Source organism: Bos mutus, chromosome 6, assembly GCF_027580195.1.
Source record: "Bos mutus isolate GX-2022 chromosome 6, NWIPB_WYAK_1.1, whole genome shotgun sequence".
Taxonomy (NCBI): Eukaryota; Metazoa; Chordata; class Mammalia; order Artiodactyla; family Bovidae; genus Bos; species Bos mutus.
In genome coordinates this window covers 61,271,632-61,293,484 of record NC_091622.1, presented here as the reverse complement: position 1 = coordinate 61,293,484, position 21,853 = coordinate 61,271,632, and the positions used below count along the sequence as shown (strand labels likewise).

The window sequence follows — 21,853 nt, the reverse complement described above, 5'->3', positions numbered from 1 at the left end:
GTATTTCTCCTTTCGTAATTTCTTTATTAGTCAGCAGAATATGACTCAATGGGGAATAGACTGATATTCGCAAAGAGAAAACTTAGGAAGTTTGTTGCAAAGGAAAGTACAACAGATTCCCCACTAATGATCCTGACCTCTAAATAGTCACCAGGAGCAGCTGTCTAGCTTCCTAAATGCAAAGGCTTTACAAATACAAGGTCATTATACAAAACGCTTCAGGATAACGAAGAAATACTGTATTCCTCCATGTTCTCAATGTGTTTTCCAAATTTACTTTCTGAAAGCAACTTTATAGTAATTTTTAAGTTTATAATATGAGTTTTTAAGTTAATGTATTATTGGCCTAATTTTTAGTGTATATATGAGATTTTTCTAGGTTATTAACCTAAATATACAATACAGTAAGACAAATTATTGTACTTTTAGCTACCTATAAAAAGTCCTTTAAATATTCTTTAATATGTGGGTGTGTATATATACATGCACATATAATCCTTATCCATATTGCATTTGAAAAGGTGATTCATTTAGCTAATCCCGTTAAAAGGGTGCAAAGTGAGGTTCATGTAAGATGGGCCACCATATATACTTTCCAGCTTAAATGGTAAAAATTTCCAGTACTCCAAACTAATGTTCACAGGGCAGTGAGAGTTACTGCATAGCAAGTAAGAAAACTAATGAATAACACATGCAGAAACTGCAGCCAAGATAATATCTGAAGAGCATTCTGCACTCGGTGCACTGCTAGGTTGCATCGCAGAGGACCGCCCTCTGTTTGTGGAGCCACAGGGAAGAAACCTGGACTCCACAGCACGTGCTCCATGTGCAGTCCTTTTCCGCAGAGGCTCTGACTTCTTCCAAAGAAGAAAGAGCAACAGTGGAAGAGAAGAGAACCATAAAAAACTTAAGTACTGATGCGGACCCTTGGGTGGTAAAAATACATCTAGGGTAGAAAACAGAGCACTTTTATGGTGTCTATGAGTTATGCATTGGGTCACTATCGGTATTTATAAAATTTAGGTTTCATATATTCTCAACCTTGAATCCGTGGTTTCTGATAGATATGGGGAAGATTAGCTTGTGTGGTAAGGTTGTTCCAGACTATTCAGAAAACTGTACATGTATAGAAGCAAGTATATAAAAGTGAAGAAAGTAAACTAATGAGTGAGGAAAGGACTTTTTGTATGGTGGAAACACACAGTGAAAAGGAAAGTATTCTGGAGAATTTTTAACGTGAAATTTAATGTATGCTATTTCTTTTACCTGACGTGAACTCCCCTCTCCTTGTCAAATTCTGACTCATCAAGGGAGGCTCTTGCAACCCATGCTGACTTCTACATCCTCAGAAATTATGAAGTACTGGCAAGTATATCAAAAAGCTTTCTGCAACACTAATGTCTTCTAACTTGGTTTTGCTATCTTGTAAAGGCAGGAGGAGAAGGGGACAACAGAGGATGAGATGGTTGGATGGCATCACTGACATGATGGACATGAGTTTGAGTAGGCTCCGGGAGTTGGGAAGCCTGGTGTGCTGCAGTCCATGGGACTGCAAAGAACTGGACATGACTGAGGGACTGATCTGACTGAATACCTCTTGTAGCAAGAAATAATTTTTTAAATGAGTGCTGTACAAATAGTAGAAGATTGTTTAGCTGGTCTCAGCTTGACTAACCTGGGTCCCATTAAACCACATTCCCTCCCTTAGACATGCTGAAGGCTGCCAACAGCACAGCATACCCGGGGCTGGAAGGACAGTCTTTAGTACATGCCTACACTTTTGCTTCCATGAGTTGACTTGGTGCTTACTAGGAATCCATGGGTGTTCGTTCTTTAATCTATTTATTCTTATTGTACTTCTTAAAGTAATCATCACCTAGATGTTTCATAAGCCACCAAAAAATAGTCTAGCCAAAATTGTTGGTAGATAACCAAATATAATGTTCTGGAAGGACTTTTTGAGTTGCCAGGAAAACATTGCTGGGGACAAGATTACAATAAACTGGGGTGGATGGTATCATGACACTGTAGTTTCCACTTAATGAAACAAGACATGGATTGTGCCTCAAAGTGAGGTTTCTGTAAGAAAAATATGCAGGATTTCAAACACAAACTCCTTTGCAGAGTATGGTTTTTTGCCTTACATCACAAGCTTGTACATTTATATTCTGAGTTAAATTTTATAAGGTATGTATATTTTGTTTTTTGAACTCTTCTTAAACCTGATCTCTTTCTTTAGCAACCAACTACTATTTCAGACCCATCAGATACCAGAGCTTCTGCTGTTTGTTGAATCCTCTTCCAAGGATTGTCCTTCCAGTTGTCCTCTTTTATCTTGATAATGGAAGCAGATATCCTTACTTGTGCTGCTTGCTGTGTAATTTGGGTTGTCTCTCATCACATCGTTGCCTTTTCTTAAAGAAAAACAGATATTGTTCTTGCCTAGGGAATTCATACTCTGATTTAAGGCCTGAGTTAGTCACATCCATGTTTGTTTTTTGTTTGTTCAGCCTCTCAGTCGTTTCCGACTCTTTGCAGTCCCACGGACTGCAGCACACCAGGCTTACCTGTCCTTCACCATATCCCAGATTTTGCTTCGACTCATGTCCGTTGCGTCATTGATGCTATCCAAGCACCTCATCCTATATCACCCTCTTCTCTCACCATCAGTCTTTCCCAGCATCAGGGTCTTTTCCAGTGAGTCAGCTCTTCACCTCAGATGGCCAAAGTATTGGAGCTTCGGCATCAGTCCTTCCAATGAATATTCAGGATTGATTTCCTTTTGGATTCACTAGTTTGATCTCCTTGCCGTTCAAGGGACTCTCAAGAGTCTTCTCCAACACCAAAACTTGAAAGTATCAATTTTTTGACACTCAGCCTTCTTAATGGTCTAACTCACATCCATATATAACTACTGGAAAAACCGATACAGACCTTTGTCAGCAAAGTGATGTCTCTACTTTTTAATATGCTGTCCAGGTTTGTCATAGCTTTCCTTCCAGGAAGTAAGCATCTTTTAATTTCATGCCTGCACTCACCATCCACAGTGATTTTGGAGCCCAAAAAAATAAAGTCTGACACTGTTTCCATTTTTCCCTTTCTATTTGCCATGAAGTGATGGGACCAGGTGTCATGATCTTAGTTTTTTGAAGTTGAGTTTTAAGTCAGCTTTTTCACTCTCCTCTTTCACCCTCATCAAGAGGCTCTCTAGGTCCTCTTCACTTTCTGCCATTAGAGTGGTATCACCTGCATATCTGAGTTTGTTGATATTTCTCCCAGCAATCTTGATTCCAGCTTGTGATTCATCCACCCCAATATTTCCCTTGATGTACTCTGCATAGAAGTTAAAGCAGGGGGACAATATACAGCCTTGATATGCTCCTTTCCCAATTTTGAACCAGTCTGTTGTTCCATGGCCATTCTAAATGTTGCTTCTTTACCTGCATGCAGGTTTTTCAGGAGACAGGTAAGGTGGTCCAATACTCCCATCTCTTTAAGAATTTTCCACAGTTTGTTGTGATCCACACAATCAAAGGCTTTAGTGTAGTCAATGAAGCAAAAGTAGATGTTTTTCTGAAATTCCCTTGCTTTGTCTATGATCTAATGTATATTGGCAATTTGATCTCTGGTTCTTCTTCCATTTCTAAATCCAGCTTGACATCTGGAAGTTCTCAGTTCACATACTGTTGAAGTCTAGCTTGAAGGATTTTGAGCATTATCTTGCTAGCATGTGAAATGAGTGCAATTGCGTGGTAGTTTGAGCATTCTTTGGCATTGCCTTTCTTTGGGATTGGAATGAAAACTGACCTTTCCAGTCCTGTGGCCACTGCTGAGTTTTCCAAATTTGCTGGCATATTGAGTGCAGCACTTTCACAGCATCATCTTTTAGGATTTTAAATAGGTTGGCTGGAATTCCATCCATAGTGTTGGTAAAAATCCTCAGCCAGTTTTAATTTGGGGGTATTAAAAACTATGATGACAAGCAAAGAAAGCAGTGGTTAGTTGTAATAGTCATGAAGAAAAGAAAACAAAGTTTAGTCCAGCTTTTTTCTGATGATTCTCTAAATCATTAGTATTAGTTCACCATGCAGAGATTTATCCTTTATTATACATTCAGCTTATGAAAAAAAAAAAAATACTTGTGTTTCTCAGCTCCATTGATCCCATAGTGTGACTTCACAATGTATTTGCATCGTGAGCCTGTTAAGTTGTAAAGGGAATTTGACAAATGTTTTCAAATGCTTCGCTCTTTTCATGCCCATTTACCATTTGCTTTTTAGATCATTTCTTGGTGAGCATTCTTTTTTGACATTTACTAAATGTCAGCTCTAGTTCATATTTGAAACATTGGCCTAGAGCCAGTAGGCTGACCAATTTATAACAGCCTGTTAAGAAAAATTAAATAAAATGTGAAAATGAAATGAAAATTGCTTCAAAGAAAAATGAGAGCTAACAGTGGAAAAGCCCGTTGATGATGTGATACTCATCCATTCCTTCCCTGTATTCACAGTTGTGTCACTTTGTACTGTTGCCAGACTCTGAAAGGAAATTTAGAGAAAGAATTAAAAATAATTCTTCCATATAGCAAGCATTTATTGAGTACTTATCCTGGATCAGCACAAGTAATACAAAGATGAGGAGACCTGTTCACTCTGCAGGCAACTCACTCTAACACAATGATTCTCAAACTTGAAATAAAGACTGAATCTGTTCTTGGCTAAAGCATTTAAGAAGGGACAGCTGGGCCACCTGAAGGCACTTATTTGAGCAAAATACCCACTGCTAGGAATTTTTCCTAAGGAAATAATCAGGAAAATGTGCAAAGATGTATTGAGTCTCAGAGCAATGATCTTCATTTCTAAGTAGGCTAATAAATGGTTTACCAGATGTTCCAGCAGGTATTTACCGCATTTAACCTTGATGAAGAATTTAGCTCTGGATTATTTCTTTTGCTCACTAACATTGTCTATATTAGTTGTTTCTCAGTAGTTCATTACTATCTTAATAGTTTGCTGAGCCAGATCACTATTCAGTTTTCCTTTCTTTCTGTCTAAGCACAGAGATAGCATGGATACTAGATTAAGTTAATCATGCAAATAAATATTTTGTCATTGAACTGTAATTGTTGTGGGGTTTTAAGTCTATGATAAGTTGCTCCAAAGTTAATATTAATACCATACAACTTTAGTATGGATGCTGGTGTTCTGTATTCCTGACCCACCTTTATATAAAAGGATGCTTGATTCTACTTGGCCATTGTCAGCAGCTTTAGAAAAGAAACAGGCACGTGAACTATGTAATCAAGTACTTGGTATTTTACTTGACTCACCCGGGTGTCTGAGAACAGGTGGGGAAGGTACCCAGTTCCTTATTGTTTATTTAAATTGTTTAAATGTGTAAGAATCATCTAAGATCAGCTTACGGAGGTCCAAAACTTTTATTTTCAAGGTATAGAAGAACAATTGGTATTTGAACTATCATTCAACAGCCTTTCTGGCTTTCTTTCTCATTCAAAAGTGAAGAATCAGAAATCTTGATATTATTTGTTAGGAAGTAATGGGATTTCTGAACACAAATGTCATCTTTTAACAAATTTATGCACACATACTGGGAAACTAATATTTAACAAGGCCATTGTAGCTTCTATCTGTCACCTAGAGTTTTGCTTCTGTGACTTTATTTTTCCCTTAAAGTGGCAAACCAGGCTAACAGAGATTTAAACACTTAAACGTAAGACTTTTCCATGATGATTCTTCAGAGACCTATTCATTTAGCTCTTCTGCTGCTTTCATTCTTCAAGACAATGACATCTTAAAATTCCTTTTTTCAGAAAAAAAGTGATAATTTGTTGTTATTTAAGGGTTTCTCCTCTTCAAAAATCTGAAGTTGTGGAGATGGTTAAGAAACAAGTTAAAGTCATAACACTCGCCATTGGTGATGGAGCAAATGACGTCAGTATGATACAGACGGCACATGTTGGAGTAGGAATAAGTGGCAATGAAGGCCTTCAGGCAGCTAATTCTTCTGACTACTCTATAGCTCAGGTAAACCATCATTTCTGCCAAACACACCATCCATCTTTGTCAGCTGACACTATGAAGAGGAAAATGTTAATTTTTTCCATTCTTATTTTAGTTCAAATATTTGAAGAATTTGTTGATGGTTCATGGTGCCTGGAACTATAACAGAGTCTCCAAGTGTATCTTATACTGCTTCTACAAGAATATAGTCCTCTATATTATCGAGGTAATTGCAAGTTAAGTTTAAAAATCCTTGTCATTTGCATATATATTTGAAACGTTTTGGGGAAGACATTTCTTCATAATTTTAATGAATCCTTCATCAGCCCACTTTTTTAACTTCTGAATATGTTAAAAAGTTTGTCAGCTGTGGAGAATAATGTTGAAATTCTGGCTAAAACATTATGTTGCTTTGGTAAGGAATGTTGAATTATAATTGCTAATAATGTGTACAGTTTTAAAAAACTACAAACTACATAGCAGTTTTTATAAAGTTCAAAAACATACGAGAGAAAACAGTAAATTGTTAAGGGATGCACATGAGGAAAACTGTGTTTAAAGAGAAAAGGAAGGGAAAATGGAAGAAAATCCAAAAAAAAGAGGGGATATACATATAGCTGATTCACTTTGCTGTACAGTAGAAAATAACACAACATTGTAAAGCAACTATGCAATAAAAATCGATTTTTTTAAAAAAGGAAAGGAATAGTGGACATAAAACTGAGGATGTCAGTTTTACTAAGGGATCTGCCAAGTCACTTCAGTCTTGTCCGACTCTGTGTGACCCCATAGACGGCAGCCCATCAGGCTCCCCTGTCCCTGGGATTCTCCAGGCAAGAACACTGGAGTGGGTTGCCATTTCCTTCTCCAAGGCATGAAAGTGAGAACTGAAAGTGAAGTCGCTCAGTCATCTCCAACTCTTAGCGACCCCATGGACTGCAGCCTACCAAGCTCCCCCATCCATCCAGGCAAGAGTACTGGAGTGGGGTGCCATTGCCTTCTCCAACTAAGGGATCTAATCAATAAAAATACACAGGTAGTTTGGCTAGTATTGGTCATCCTATAGTTCTTATTATGTTTCAGGCCTGCATAATTGGATAGAAGTATTCCTTGCTCTTCAGATCGGTTTTGGTGTCTGGATTTGGTAGGAAACAAGAGTCCAGATAATGAGGAATTTGTCTAAAAATTATCAGAATAGTTCAATTACTGTGTCTGGATCACAAGGAATTTCTATATTCCTTTTCATATGGCAAATATAACATTTTTAACATGTAAACTTAACTTGGGTCAGGAATATCATTTCTGAAAGGATGCATTTTATTCTGCAAACATGTTTTGCAGTCTCCACAGGCTGCCAGGCACCAGGGTTAGTTCAGTAACTGAAGTAAATCGCGCGAGGTTTCTATCCTCCAAAAACTTGCCAATAGAAATATAAAGCAAACCACATGTGTAATTTTACATTTTCTGGGAACCACATCAACAACAAGTAAAAATTAAAGCCCAAATTAATTTTAAATTATATTTCATTTAACTCTATATATTCAATATTATTATTTCAGCTTGGAATCTCTATAAAAAATTATTAAAGCAATATTTCACATTCTTTTCTTCATAACTAAGTGTTCACAGTCTAGTGCGTATTTTACACACACAGCGTATCTTAGTTTGGACTAATCACATTTCAAGTATTCAAGAACCACATGGCCAGCGGCTATTCCTCTGGGTAGCACAGCACCAGTAGGTGAATAAGTAAACTGAACACTCAGGATGCGATAAGTAAGTTCTTTATATTTAAAAAGAAAAAATATGACCACCTTTTCATCAGAAGCTGTATTCGTAATGTTTGAACTCTAGGCGTTACCAGTTCCTTGCTCCTCTTGCAGCTTCACAGAGCCCAACAAGGAGCGCTCCATAGCTTGTTAAGAAAGCCCTCCATCTTCCACTCCTGTCAGAGGACCTGCCTACGCCTTCATAAATCTGCCCTGGGCTCCCTTACACATGTTTGTTTATGCCACCTTGCCCTCTACTCAGTTGACTGCTTCTACACATCCATCAGAAGAGGCAGAACCTTCCCATGTGCCATTTGAAAATAATATCTCATACTTTATGCCACAAAAGTAACACTATAAACAAAACGGTCTGTAGACTTTACATTTCCCCTGCTGAGATGTTCGTTGGAAACTGCTGTATGTTTGCTTCAGCTGTTCTTTATGCCTGTCAGAATGCTTACCTTCTTATCAAAATGTTGACTGAGCATAGTTCTTATTATGAGTCAGATTAATAAAATTAAGGGCTTCCCTGGTGGTTCAGACGGCAAGGAATCTGCCTGCAATCCAGGAGACCCAGGTTCGATCCCTGGGTTTTTTAGTTTCGAAGTATGCAGGCAGTTTTATTTGTTGGTCACTAAAAATCTGTAATTAGATTGCAACCCACTCGGTAAAATAATCATATACCATAATTAAATACTTGGAAACATAAACAGAATAATCTATGAATTTAGTTATTGTTCATTACTGCTGAATTTGGTCTGAAATAGTCTGTTTTGAAACAAAATACACTTCCAAAATAGCTTATGAGATCATACAAAATATTTTCTGTTTATACAAATTTGTTATTCTTTTCTAATAAAATTATTTTCAATTCTCAGTCCCCTCTATAGTCCTAACCTTTCTAGTTAGATTTTTTTTCTCATCCCTCAACATTTATCGGCATTAGAAAGAATACCAGTTTATACAGTTTATTTACATATAATCTTGAAGTATCTGGGAGTTTAAAGCCACTGGCAGCAATAAATCTGCTTGCAAAAATATAATTGTGTAAAATGAAATGAGTACTCAACTTGCCACTTTTTAAATCTAGATTATTTGACAATCAACAATGAAGTGGTCAAAATTACGTACTAATGGGAGACATAAAATATATCAAACTCAAATGAAAAACTAAATCTGCACGCTCTGTTTCAAATCCACAGTTATGCAATTTGTGGTTGATTAGCCCTAAATTTCACTTGGCTTTGAATTTAAAGCCTCTTTGAGAGATAACTAACACTGATCAAATTCTTTACACATTGGAAAGGAAATCAGTCCTAAACTTTACTGGAAATCTCATTCTTAAGTTATTTTTCTTTTAGCAGTTTATGGAAATGTATTTTGAATATAATTCAACTATCTTGGAAATGAATTGACCTTTTAAATCAATTCCCAGATACCCAACTTTTGCCAGCTAAAACAGGTTCTGCAGATGTTAATGGCTCATGTCAATACTGTGAATGAATAGACAGAAAACACATCATTGAATGTCTCTAGTGAGGACAACTGCCCAGTCTCGAATCTCCCCTTTCAGTTTTTTGTGCTGATCGGGCGTGGGAGCAGAGGGCTCATTGACTGTTTGTAAGCTGCTGTTTAATATGCAGAAATGCTCCATCAGGGAAATGTCTGTGAAGCTGTAACTGCCACGCCTCTACTGGGACGCGAAAGTTAGAAAATAATACCAGGGCAGGCAGGTCTGAAGTTTCTTTGCTAATAAAGAAATAGTATGGAACACTATGGGTTTTAGAGACTATCTGTAAAAACTGCTTTTCCCATCGCTGTACTGCCAGGAATGTCACCGTCTAGCTACTCCATTGCCATAAATTATAGCCAAACAAATAAAAACAGATTTGGCAGGTGGCGGTATAAAGCACTAGCTTGTGGTGGCCACTCAGCAGCGACTCTAGGTGTTCATTGGAATGACTGGCATTCACTAGAGATTTTAGTTTCTCTGAAACATCTGACTCCTTGCTAGCAAAGTAAGACCTTTTCTCTCAAACAGTTGGTCACATCCAGGTTTTCCGGTAAGATCCCAAGGCAGTGTAGCGTTTCTGATTTCCAGAAGCTTTGATTAAAGTCAATGAGGTGATACCTTCCCACCAAGTTGTGCTGAGATATGGATTTCCTGTGAATTTAAATAATTTAGATACCTCCCCAGAGGGACTCATGTTTTCTTTCTGCATCCATGGTTTTGTTGAGTCAAGGGAGGGACTTTTATGTGTTTATAGTAATTTAGGTGTTGTTTTATTTAGTATGGGATGCATTTCTAATGTATCTTTAAACTGCAAATCTCAGACTAACTTGAAATCAGCTTTCTGGTAGACGTCTTCACTGTTAAAAATCTCTCTTTCCTTTAAAATACATAAACTTCAGTGCCAAAATATTTATATTAAGATGTGGGTACTATATTAGAAGAGTCAATTCCTATCTAGTCATTTCTCCTTTTAAAAAAATTAAAATATTAACTTTTTAAAGCACAGGAAGAGAGTTTCTAGAAACATGTTCACATACCTTTCATTAGGAAAAATAAAAAGGCAAAAATGCTTTGATAGCTTTCAACTTAAAATGTCTACATTTTTCTCATAAACCAGTTAGTAAAGTAGTGCATTTTAAAATAAACTTGGACTGCAAGTGTGTTAGCTTATTTGCAAGTTATTTTGAATTGGAAACTGAATATAAGTATCCATTGATTTAGATTCCTAAATTTCAAATTTAGATTCCTCAATTTCAAGCTCCTAGTGGTGTTTTAATCACCAAATTTACATACAAAGAAGCCAGGAGACCATTCACATTTACAAATGTTTATCCACACACAAATTTATTAACATAAATGTCTCCTATTATACAGTATTGATGTTTGCAAATGCATTTATAACTAACCTTTGAGCCAAATCATGTCCCTTAAAGGAATTTGGTATGTGTGCAGCTTCAGCTTTCTTCAGACCAACGAAGATTAGGCTGCGTCTTCATAGACTATTCAGGCCACAACTGAAAGTTTGTGTTTAAAAATTCCTTATATTACCATCATACCGTAAGAAATCTGAATGAGCTTCACAGTCACCTACAGGGAAAACATTACTGTCACCCAGAGTATCACAAATATGTATTTACAGAATCCACATCTCAGAAGGGCCAAATGTGAAAACACAATAGATGGCGTTGAAGTCTGTCCTGTCAGTTTGTGTCTACTTAACGCTTTCCAAAAAAAAAAAAAAAGTTTAAAGTCTGCAAGGAATAAAGGAAGTCTCCAAGGAATACATTTAACTTCACATGAAGATGCTAAGTACTTTTGCATGTAGCAGTGAACGGTCTGGCTTCTAGTTGAGAGCACAAGTTCAAATCTTTTCTGTAAATATATGTGGCAAGCAAGTGAGAATTTCAGATTTGCCTCCCATTTCTATGCTTTTGTTCTTGTTGTCGTTAATGCGTGTTACAACCCTGACACAATCTGGACTTATTTTTCATGTGCTATTGCTGCTTTGTTCTCTTTTCCATCTCATGAAGCCGACATTGGTTTTTATATACGCTCAGTCATTCCTTTCCCTATAAAAAGGAAAAAGATCAATGTGTGTACAGAAACTGTTCATAGGGAGGCCAGCCTGGGTACATATTGATAAATGGTGAATTTGTAGCAATTCATGCTTCCATAATGAGGTTAAATGAAACGTGAAGTGTAGCAAAGTCCGTGCAACTCCAGTTCAAAAATTCACTTAACCAGCACGTCCAGACTGCTGTCCCCTAACAGGTTCTTGGTTGTTGTTGTGATAGTTTGGCTTTGTGTTTGTGTTTATGTCTTGTTGGGCCAGACATTTTTCTCTTCCAGATCAATATGATTTTTAATTACATTTTAGTCCTGCTTTTTTTTAAAATAACACAGGGATTATGGATTTACTAACATTCACTTAAATTTTCCACTTGTCTTAAATATGCTGGAGAAAGTTTCTCTTTATTGTCCCTTAATTTTGTAGGCAAAGTTCAGTTTTCTGCTTTTAAGAAACTGCAAAATATATAAGAATATGTCACTCTATTAAAGATTAGTTTTTAATCAAAGTATAAATTGAAGTTACAAAATATTTTTAATATTATAAACTCAAATTTTGCATTCTGATGGCTATAATTATCAAGAAATATTTTTTAAAAAGGTTAAATACGTTGACACATTAATTCTACTTCTAAGAATTCATTCCAAAAGGAAAAAGAATAGGAGGAGATTTTGGGAGATGATGGGATATGTCTGTTACCTTGATTAGGTGATAGTTTCATGCATATGTCCAAATTCACCAAATTGTATACATTAAATGTGTGTCATTTTTGTATGTCAATTTTACCTCAATTAAGCTATATTTTACTCAAAGTAATTCAGCCTAAGAAATTGAGATATTTAGGATTTCTGAAAGAAAATTCAGTTCTGAATTAAGTATAGTAGAAAAAAACAGAAGCAAGCTAAATATCCAAAATAGTAGGGGATATATATCCATTTCCATTAACATCTTTTAAAGGGTATGTAACAACTTAAGAAAATATGTATTATACAATGTTAAGAAGAAAAGGAACAGGACATGATGCTGCATATAGATTTCCATAAGATAAATCGTTGAATGTATATAAATGAGCTACATGAATATAACCAAAGCAGAAGACAATAAATGGTGATGGTATTAGTATAGGAAATTATTTTATTTTCTAAATAAACAAAAGTTTTAATTATGATTAAAAAAATCTTTAACTACCAGAAGATAGATATTTTAAAGAGGAGTTAAAGGTCTAAAATGTTAATGGCATAAAATATACTCTCTAAAGTGTCTTTTAGGAAACAAGATTATACCTAATTTTTTTTTAATCTATGATTGCCTATTGGTATAGTTCTTTTTTGATTCAACAAGTGGAACCAATCCTGACCTAAATAGCAAAGACCTTATGAAAGAATCCCTTCAAATTAAAAAGTAAAGCAAAGAAACGCCATTTTCAAGAGAATCATGAAAATACTGTGTCAGTGAAGCTCTTATGCACTGGTTGAGTAACAGCAGATTTTAAACACTGAGTTTATGGTTTCTGCATTCTAATTTGGAGGTTTGGACTATTTTCTTCCTAGATCTGGTTTGCCTTCGTGAATGGCTTTTCTGGACAGATCCTCTTTGAGAGATGGTGCATAGGTCTTTATAATGTGGTAAGTTTAGGACTTTTAATTACTCCTGTTCTATTGAATACTTTGAGATAGAAGATCACCCTGCGTTTGGCTACCTGGTATAATGACTAGTTTGTGCACTTTAGATGTTTACAGCAATGCCACCCTTAACTCTGGGAATATTTGAGAGATCATGCAGAAAGGAGAATATGTTGAAGTATCCTGAATTATACAAAACATCTCAGAATGCCCTGGACTTCAACACCAAGGTAGGAACAAGTGCCCCGGCGGGACTTGCTTTATTGCTCCAGTTGCTTGGGGCATCAGTCTTCTAAAGCCAAGGAAACTCCAGGGTCCTGACCATGGCAGGCCAGATTTGCTTAAGGTTCTGATATGACCTGAGAAGGTGTTTGGTTTTGCTGTGAATTTAACCTGTAACCACAATTCACTGGAGTTTGCCAGGCAGCAGTAAAGTGGGCCTGGCAGGCAGAGGGGGTGGCCCTCTGACTTTCTGTTTTTGCAGTTTTGTGGGGAATGCGCACTGTTCTCAGAGGTCAGTCATCCAGGACTGGCATGGACAGTCTTTACACATACAAAGTGATGAGGGATGATATATCATTCTTTACCCATTTTCTGTTTTATGAAATAACTTTGTCTTCATTGAAATATTAGATTGTATTAAGCATTAAAGATATCGTCTCTGGTAGATAACTCATTTACCAATAATAATCATTATTTACAATCATTATTAAACCATAAAACTTAACATAAGATAAAATATCCAACATTTTATCTAAAATCATATTCTGAGTTTATAGCCTATATAGCAAGCCACAGACTTTTGTCATCTTTGTGATCCACAGTATTTCTTCATCCCAGCAACAAAAATATCTATTTCCTGCATAGTTCACTCTCCTGCAATTATGTATTCTAAAGTGTTTCCACTAGTGTTTGTTAAAAATTCCGGTTTCTATCCAGTGTAACTGAGGAGTTTTGTTTGTTGTTTTTTTGTTGTTTTTTTTTTTAAGTTTTGTAACAGTCAAGGTAGATGTAATTTTGAAACTATAATAAAAGTATCAAATACACCTTCACAGAATTTTTTCTCATTTAATATAGTACATGTTGGTTATGTTATGCATGTTATGTTACCAATAATTATATGTAACCTTAATTTGGTGTTTTGAATTTAGGAAATTAATGTAGGATATTTTAAATTTTATTATTTCATAAAACTGTCAAATGACATTTGTTCTCAGTATACCAGGGCAATAGAGCGAGACTGGTGTGGCAGCGCCTCTAACCTCATACAGTAAATGATGGTGTTAAGTTTATTGCCAGGATGTTATTCATCTTCTGAGATGAGGTCTTCATGAATGCACTGTGCATACATGTCCCAGTGTGCAGATGCATACAACTTGAGGGATGGGATAACTGAATTTGGTTAAGTTAAAAAAAAAAAAAAAAAAAACTTAACTACAAGGTTTTATGTAGAGTGGAGAACAAGTGGGTTTTTATAGAGCCCACTAGTTCTATAAAGTATTTTAGTGGTCTTTTAAAACTGTTGTTATTTATAATATGCAATGTCTGTGCTTTAATTTCTTAATGTTTTATTTTTTGCTTTTTTAAAAATTTACCTTTGATGTCCAATTTGTGTTAAATTCTACTGCCTTGCTAAAAAGCTTTCCATTACCTATGGTGAGTATTTTCAAGTGACAGAAAGCTACAGTTGGGGCAGATACAATGGATTATGAGCTCTTGTTTCCTTGAAAATGTAATCTGAGAGCTAGGAAGGTTCCAGACTTTCTGGCAGGCTAACAATAACCCTTACCAGCCCAGAGTACATCAACCTCAGCCACACGTCCCCATCTCCCATTGCTGAGGCTCCATGGTGTCTCTTGAGAGTTAGCTTCCCAGCCACTGCCTTGACCTTGCTCCTGTTGCTTATAAACCGATCGTCACAGGATTACCCAAAACCATTCCTAGAAAGTCACATCCTTTTGTACCCTTTGTATATGGCAACTTGGAAAGCCTTGTGGCCAGTGAGAAAGTGTAACTGGTCATATATAGTTTTAAGGTGAGAGCAGCCTTCCTTGTATTTTTTGCTCTTCTTGTATACAAAGTATCTCATAGTCTGCAAAGCCCTGGCATTTAGAAAAGTCACCATATCAATCCAAATAGAGTACACAACTTCTGTATTCATTTAAATATTTATAGATACACAAGCTGCCAGCAATTTTTATAGGGTTTATGGATTTTTCTAATGATTTCAGTGAAAATTGTTTGAATAAATCCCATATAAACATTTTAAAATTCAGGAACAAATGGTTACAGAATGCACAGTTGTATACACAGCAGTTGCTCCAGGTCCCCAGTGTAGAAGCATTGTTACCCTGAATGATGACGATTACGTTTGTTATGGTAAAAAGGGTCGGAGGTGCTGAGGTCGTGACAGGGGTTAAAGGATTAACATGTGACAATAAGTATCGGTCAGGAAAATGGAAAAGTAGAACTAATTTTTCTTGCACCCACCTGTGCTTTCTGTCAAATAAAAACTTGCAGTAATGACATAGTGAGGAGAAGAGACAAAGGTTAATGAGTAACATAAGTTCAAATGTGTAATGTATTGGAGCGTAAATTGGATCATACAATCCAGTGTGGCTGGGTGAACTAACAAAGGAGATTGAGATCACAGTGGAAAATTTTGGGAGGCAGGCAACTTAATTTCTGTTGTTTGAACAGCTTAAAACTATTTTAATACATGCCAGTTTTATTTGGCATACATTTTGTTTGCAAGAAGCACTTCTGAGGGACAAAACTGCAGCCCTTCAAAGGGCTGTGAGCGTTCTAAACAGTTTTTCTATAACTTAATCTTTTACATCCATGTTACAAAGAAAAGGCTAGTGATACTTGCTTTCTTGTTAATGAAATACAATAGATGAGAAAGCAATAACTATTAAATGATATTATAATTGTATGAAGTTTGATGTTGACAGGTGTTTTCAAATTGTGAAAGTCTTTTGTAACTTAAGTCCTGGTAAAAGGGCTTTGCTTTGAGGAACTATGCAATTTAAATGTTACACTTGTTATTTTTAGTGTTGTGCTGTGGGTGTGTTTGGAAAAAGAGAATGCACTATATCCTTACCATTTAAAAGTTTACACTTTTATTGCACATGGAAAAGAAAAAGTAGGGATCTCACCAAATTACAATCTCTTCAAAAGTCTGTTCGTCTGAAATTATGAAAATAGTCCCACTTAAAGAATTTCATGATCTAACAGTAATTTTAAATTTTATTTTCTTCTTCAGGCAGAAATTTAAACTTTTAATCCTTGGTTTTTAGAAAGTAGAAAAAATTTCAGTGAAGCTGAAAAAACATTTAGAGAAACATAAAAATAAATAAATGACCCATGAAGGTCTAAGAGGCAGAAAGTGTCTGTCAGTTCTATTAATTCACAGTGGTGGCCCGACAGAAACACGTTTTGTGAATCTAGCTCACAGATAAAAAGAAAGGTCAGAGTTCACAGAGCTAGTTTATCGCAAATGGTTCTCATGGATTTTTGTTTTCCCTCAGGTTTTCTGGGTTCATTGTTTAAATGGCCTCTTCCACTCAGTTATTCTGTTTTGGTTTCCACTAAAAGCCCTTCAATATGGTAAGTAGGAAGGATATGAATGCTAAGATGTGACTTTTTACTTTTTTAGAAAAATAATTCATTGTCAATATATGTTAAAAATTATAGCGGTGTTTCATTTTATGATGTTTCTTCCTTAACCTAAAATACATGCATTTAAAAGTTGTACACACTTTAAAGATTTTTACTATTCCTTTGGGAGCAAAGTGATTTAATATATGCAAAGCCTTTCTTCTCTACTTCTCATGTTTTTCAAACTTGCAGAGAGTGAAATTTTAGGGTTTTTTTTCCCCTCTGTTGATGTATAGTTAGGAGACAACAGTGCTGATGTTTTACGTCGTCTGTTTATTATACCTGTGAGACTTGTATCAGCTCTTTATACTGAACCTCATCAGACATGCTAGTATTTTCAAGTACTTGAGCTGCAGCTTTGAATGAGATTTTCAGTATGTTTTTATGTTCGTCTTGGAGTGTAAGCTTTTATCTCTGCTTGTTTTGAGGGGGTGATGTTATTGTGTCAGTTTTGAGAGATGGGATCATGGTGAATTTCCTATACACATAAAAATGATTAAGTAGTCACTTTAGAGAAGAGGTCCCTGGGATGCTTAAGCTGGTGTTGCTATGTCCGGAGCAGACCTTGCCCTGGGATCCGGAGGAAGACGGCTGAACATTCAGCTCACAGACATGTACCTCAAACAAGACACTCACGCCACCCGAGGTCTGCGCGCCCTTCAGAGGTACTAGCTGTTCTCGCGGCTGAGTTAACACTGGCCCATAAGGTGCAGGGCCGGCTCTTCTGTCCCACCAACAGCCTCCTCTCCAAGCTGCCAGAGGCATCCTCATAAAACGTAAATCAGACCAGATGCCTCCCTGCTCAGAACCCCACAGACTCGATCACATTTAGAACCAAGTACATAGCCCCAGCCTTGGCCAACTTGGCTCTCCTTCCACCCCACCACTGCCCCCCCTGCCAGCTCCCACCCTCGCTGTGCTCCAGCCCACAGGCCATCCATTCGCTCTTCCTCGTCTTCACCAGGTGTCCCAGCAGCTCTCTCCTCCCACCCTCAGGTCTGTGCTTGGAGAAACACTCCCGGATCACCCTGCCTCAGAGACCCTCCAACCCCGCGCCCTCTGCCCCTGACTCTCTCTCCTCATCCTCTTGTATCTTCTTGGTGCTTGCCTAGTGGGTGTGATATATTTGCTTTTTTTTTTTTTTAATTACCATGCTCCTCTGTTAGAACCAAAGCTCCAGAAGGGCAGGGTACTGTCTGTTAAGTTCGCTGTTGTTTCCATAGTGCCCACAACAGCGCCTGGCTCACTGTGGGCACCCAGTCCATCACAGACGCCTTCATGAGAAGCTGCGGCATGAGTCGGGGAGTGCGTATCGCAGACAAGGCAGCAGCTTCGTGGCCTGGTCGAAGATTTTCATCTCCTTCCTACATTCATTGCTCTGCCAGCACAAAGTGAAAAGATTCTCATTACTAGACCCTGGAAATAGCTGTAGTAAAATCTAATTAAATATAAAATATTGACCCAGTGGGCCAGGAGAATCATAATAGCATTTTTTAGATAAAATTTACATACCATAAAATTCACTCTTTTAAATTATATGATCCAGTGGTCTCTAGTATAGTCACAGAACTGCCCCAACTCTCTGATGCCAGAACAGTTTCATCACCCTTTATGCATGAGCAGTCACTCCTCATTTTTCTATCCCTCTCCCCTAGCCCCTGACAACCACTGATTTTTGTCTCTGTGGATTTGCCTATTCTGGCATTTCATAAAAATGGAGTTGTGATACAAGAATTTAACTGATCCTTATTGTGGCATAAATCAGGACTTCATTCCTTTTTATGGGTGAATAATATTTCATTGTATGGATAGAACACATTTTGTTTATTCATTCACTCATTGATGGACATTTGGATTGCTTTCACTTTGGGGAAATCCAGGGTGTTGAATCCAGGGTACAATATAGGACTTAGGTAAGTTTTCTACGTAGTTTATTTTCCTAACGCAAAATCAGTGTAAGCATGAAAAACTAGGAATGTCCATCATCGAAGTTCAGTTCAGTCGCTCAGTCGTGTCCGACTCTTTGCAACCCCATAAATCGCAGCACGCCAGGCCTCCCTATCCATCAACAACTCCCGGAGTTCACTCAGACTCACGTCCATCGAGTCAGTGATGCCATCCAGCCATCTCATCCTCCGTCGCCCCCTTCTCCTCCTGCCCTCACTCCCTCCCAGCATCAGAGTCTTTTCCAATGAGTCAACTCTTCGCATGAGGTGGCCAAAGTACTGGAGTTTCAGCTTCAGCATCATTCCTTCCAAAGAAATCCCAGGGCTGATCTCCTTCAGAATGGACTGGTTGGATCTCCTTGCAGTCCAAGGGACTCTCAAGAGTCTTCTCCAACACCACAGTTCAAAAGCATCAATTCTTCGGTGCTCAGCCTTCTTCACAGTCCAACTCTCACATCCATACATGACCACAGGAAAAACCATAGCCTTGACTAGACGGACCTTTGTTGGCAAAGTAATGTCTCTGCTTTTGAATATGCTATCTAGGTTGGTCATAACTTTCCTTCCAAGGAGTAAGCGTCTTTTAATTTCATGGCTGCAGTCACCATCTGCAGTGATTTTGGAGCCCCCAAAAATAAAGTCTGACACTGTTTCCACTGTTTCCCCATCTATTTGCCATGAAGTGATGGAACCGGATGCCATGATCTTCATTTTCTGAATGTTGAGCTTTAAGCCAACTTTTTCACTCTCCACTTTCACCTTCATCAAGAGGCTTTTTAGTTCCTCTTCACTTTCTGCCATAAGGGTGGTGTCATCTGCATATCTGAGGTTATTGATATTTCTCCCGGCAATCTTGATTCCAGCTTGTGTTTCTTCCAGTCCAGCATTTCTCATGATGTACTCTGCATATAAGTTAAATAAACAGAGTGACAATATATAGCCTTGACGTACTCCTTTTCCTATCTGGAACCAGTCTGTTGTTCCATGTGCAGTTCTTAACTGTTGCTTCCTGACCTGCATACAGATTTCTCAAGAGGCAAGTCACGTGGTCTGGTATTCCCATCTCTTGAAGAATTTTCCACAGTTGATTGTGATCCACACAGTCAAAGGCTTTGGCATAGTCAATAAAGCAGAAGTAGGTGTTTTTCTGGAATTCTCTTGCTTTTTCCATGATCCAGCGGATGTTGGCAATTTGATCTCTGCTTCCTCTGCCTTTTCTAAAACCAGCTTGAACATCTGGAAGTTCATGGTTCACATATTGTTGAAGCCTGGCTTGGAGAATTTTGAGCATTGCTTTACTAGCATGTGAGATGAGTACAATTGTGTGGTAGTTTGAACATTCTTTGGCATTGCCTTTCTTTGGGATTGGAATGAATACTGACCTTTTCCAGTCCTGTGGCCACTGCTGAGTTTTCCAAATTTGCTGGCATATTGAGTGCAGCACTTTCAAAGCATCATCTTTCAGGATTTGAAATAGCTCAACTGGAATTCCATCACCTCCACTAGCTTTGTTCGTAGTGGTACTTCCTAAGGCCCACTTGACTTCACATTCCAGGATATCTGGTTCTAGGTGAGTGATCACACCATTGTGATTATCTGGGTCGTGAAGATCTTTTTTGTACAGTTCTTCTGTGTATTCTTGCCACCTCTTCTTAATATCTTCTGCTTCTGTTAGGTCCATACCATTTCTGTCCTTTATCGAGCCCATCTTTGCATGAAATGTTCCCTTGGTATCTCTAATTTTCTTGAAGAGATCTCTAGTCTTTCCCATTCTGTTGTTTTCCTCTATTTCTTTGCATTGATCACTGAGGAAGGCTTTTGCTACCTAAGTCGCTTCAGTCGTGTCCAACTCTGTGTGACTCCATAGACGGTAGCCCACCAGGCTCCCCCGTCCCTGGGATTCTCCAGGCAAGAACACTGGAGTGGGTTGCCATTTCCTTCTCCAATGCATGAGAGTGAAAAGTGAAAGGGAAGTCACTCTGTCGTGTCCGCCTCTTGGCAACCCCATGCACTGCAGCCTACCAGGCTCCTCCATCTATGGGGTCTTCCAGGCAAGAGTACTGGAGTGGGGTGCCATCACCTTCTCCGGAGGAAGGCTTTTAGGTACTCTAAATTAGAAAAAAAAAATTTTAAGTAGCACAAAGCAGACAGCATCCAAAACACCTTACCAATTCAAAACACTTTAGCAACAAGAGGTTTGAAAGGAATTCCCAACTAATTCCAGCCCCAGAAAAACAGATCCCAGGATTCCCTTTGCATTTGTCTGGGGAACTGCCAAGCCGTCCAGCCTCAGCAGAAGAAATTCACAAGGGGTGCTGCCTGGGGAACCCAAATCTAGCCAAGTCCAGAGAACATGCACTTCCTCTTTTCAAGAGATAAATGACACATAGCATAAATTGTGTTTTAACATTCTACTTTTTTTCAGTTTTTTTTTGTTTGTTTGTTTTCAAATAAGAAGTTTTTGTTTTCTTTAGCTTTTGAAAAGATGAGATAGAGAAGAGATAGAAATGGTTGTATAATATCTGGCTAAACATTCATTCACTTGCTTCAGTGTTTCTCAAAGTATGGTCTATAGACGCCTGAGAATACTCAAGACCTTTTGAGGTCTATGAATGAGGTCAAAATTTCATAGTTTCACATTTTTTATATTATCAAGACATTATTTGTCATTTTCATTGCTGCTGCAAAAGCAGCAGTGGGCAAAATTCCTGGTACCTTGACACAAACAGTGGTACAATTGTACTAGAAATCATTATATTCTTCACTACCACACACCCACATTAAAAAAAAAAAAAAGTTTCCCTTAAGAATACCCTTGAAGAAGCTGTAAACCTAATACTTTTATTAAATCCCGAAACTTGATACACATCTGCCTAATATTCTGCATGACCAAATGGGAAGTATGCATGAAGTACTTCAGCCGCACATCAACAGGCAGCAGCTTTATCCACTAGAATGTCTGGGGGATTGTTTGAGTTATCAGCTGAACCAACTACATCCATGAGGTTACAGAATCATGCATAAGTAAAAGATGCATTCAGAATGAATTTTTCCAATGAATTTTTTTTAAGGTTGTGTGTTCAGTCGCTTTAGTCGTGTCCGACTCTCTGTGACCCTAAGGACTGTAGGCCACCAGGCTTCTCTGTCCACGGGATTCTTCAGGCAAGAGTATGGGAGTGGGTTGCCGTGCCCTCCTCCAGGGGATGTTAGGAGTATTTTTTCTTGTAACATGGGTTTAGAGCACTATGCAAGTTT

The 21,853-nt window shown here is 37.8% G+C and overlaps 1 protein-coding gene across 6 annotated transcripts in view; it reads left to right on the top strand.

Moving 5' to 3' along the window:
- ATP8A1 (ATPase phospholipid transporting 8A1) overlaps window positions 1–21,853 on the top strand; it is a 236,490-nt gene that overhangs the window by 175,045 nt on the left and 39,592 nt on the right. For all 6 annotated transcript variants that reach the window (XM_070372338.1, XM_005908123.3, XM_005908124.3 and 3 more), the window contains 5 exons: window positions 5,861–6,044; window positions 6,136–6,246; window positions 12,921–12,995; window positions 13,100–13,222; window positions 16,523–16,601. In XM_070372338.1, the coding sequence (XP_070228439.1) occupies window positions 5,861–6,044; window positions 6,136–6,246; window positions 12,921–12,995; window positions 13,100–13,222; window positions 16,523–16,601 (572 nt within the window). The remainder of the gene's footprint in view (window positions 1–5,860; window positions 6,045–6,135; window positions 6,247–12,920; window positions 12,996–13,099; window positions 13,223–16,522; window positions 16,602–21,853) is intronic.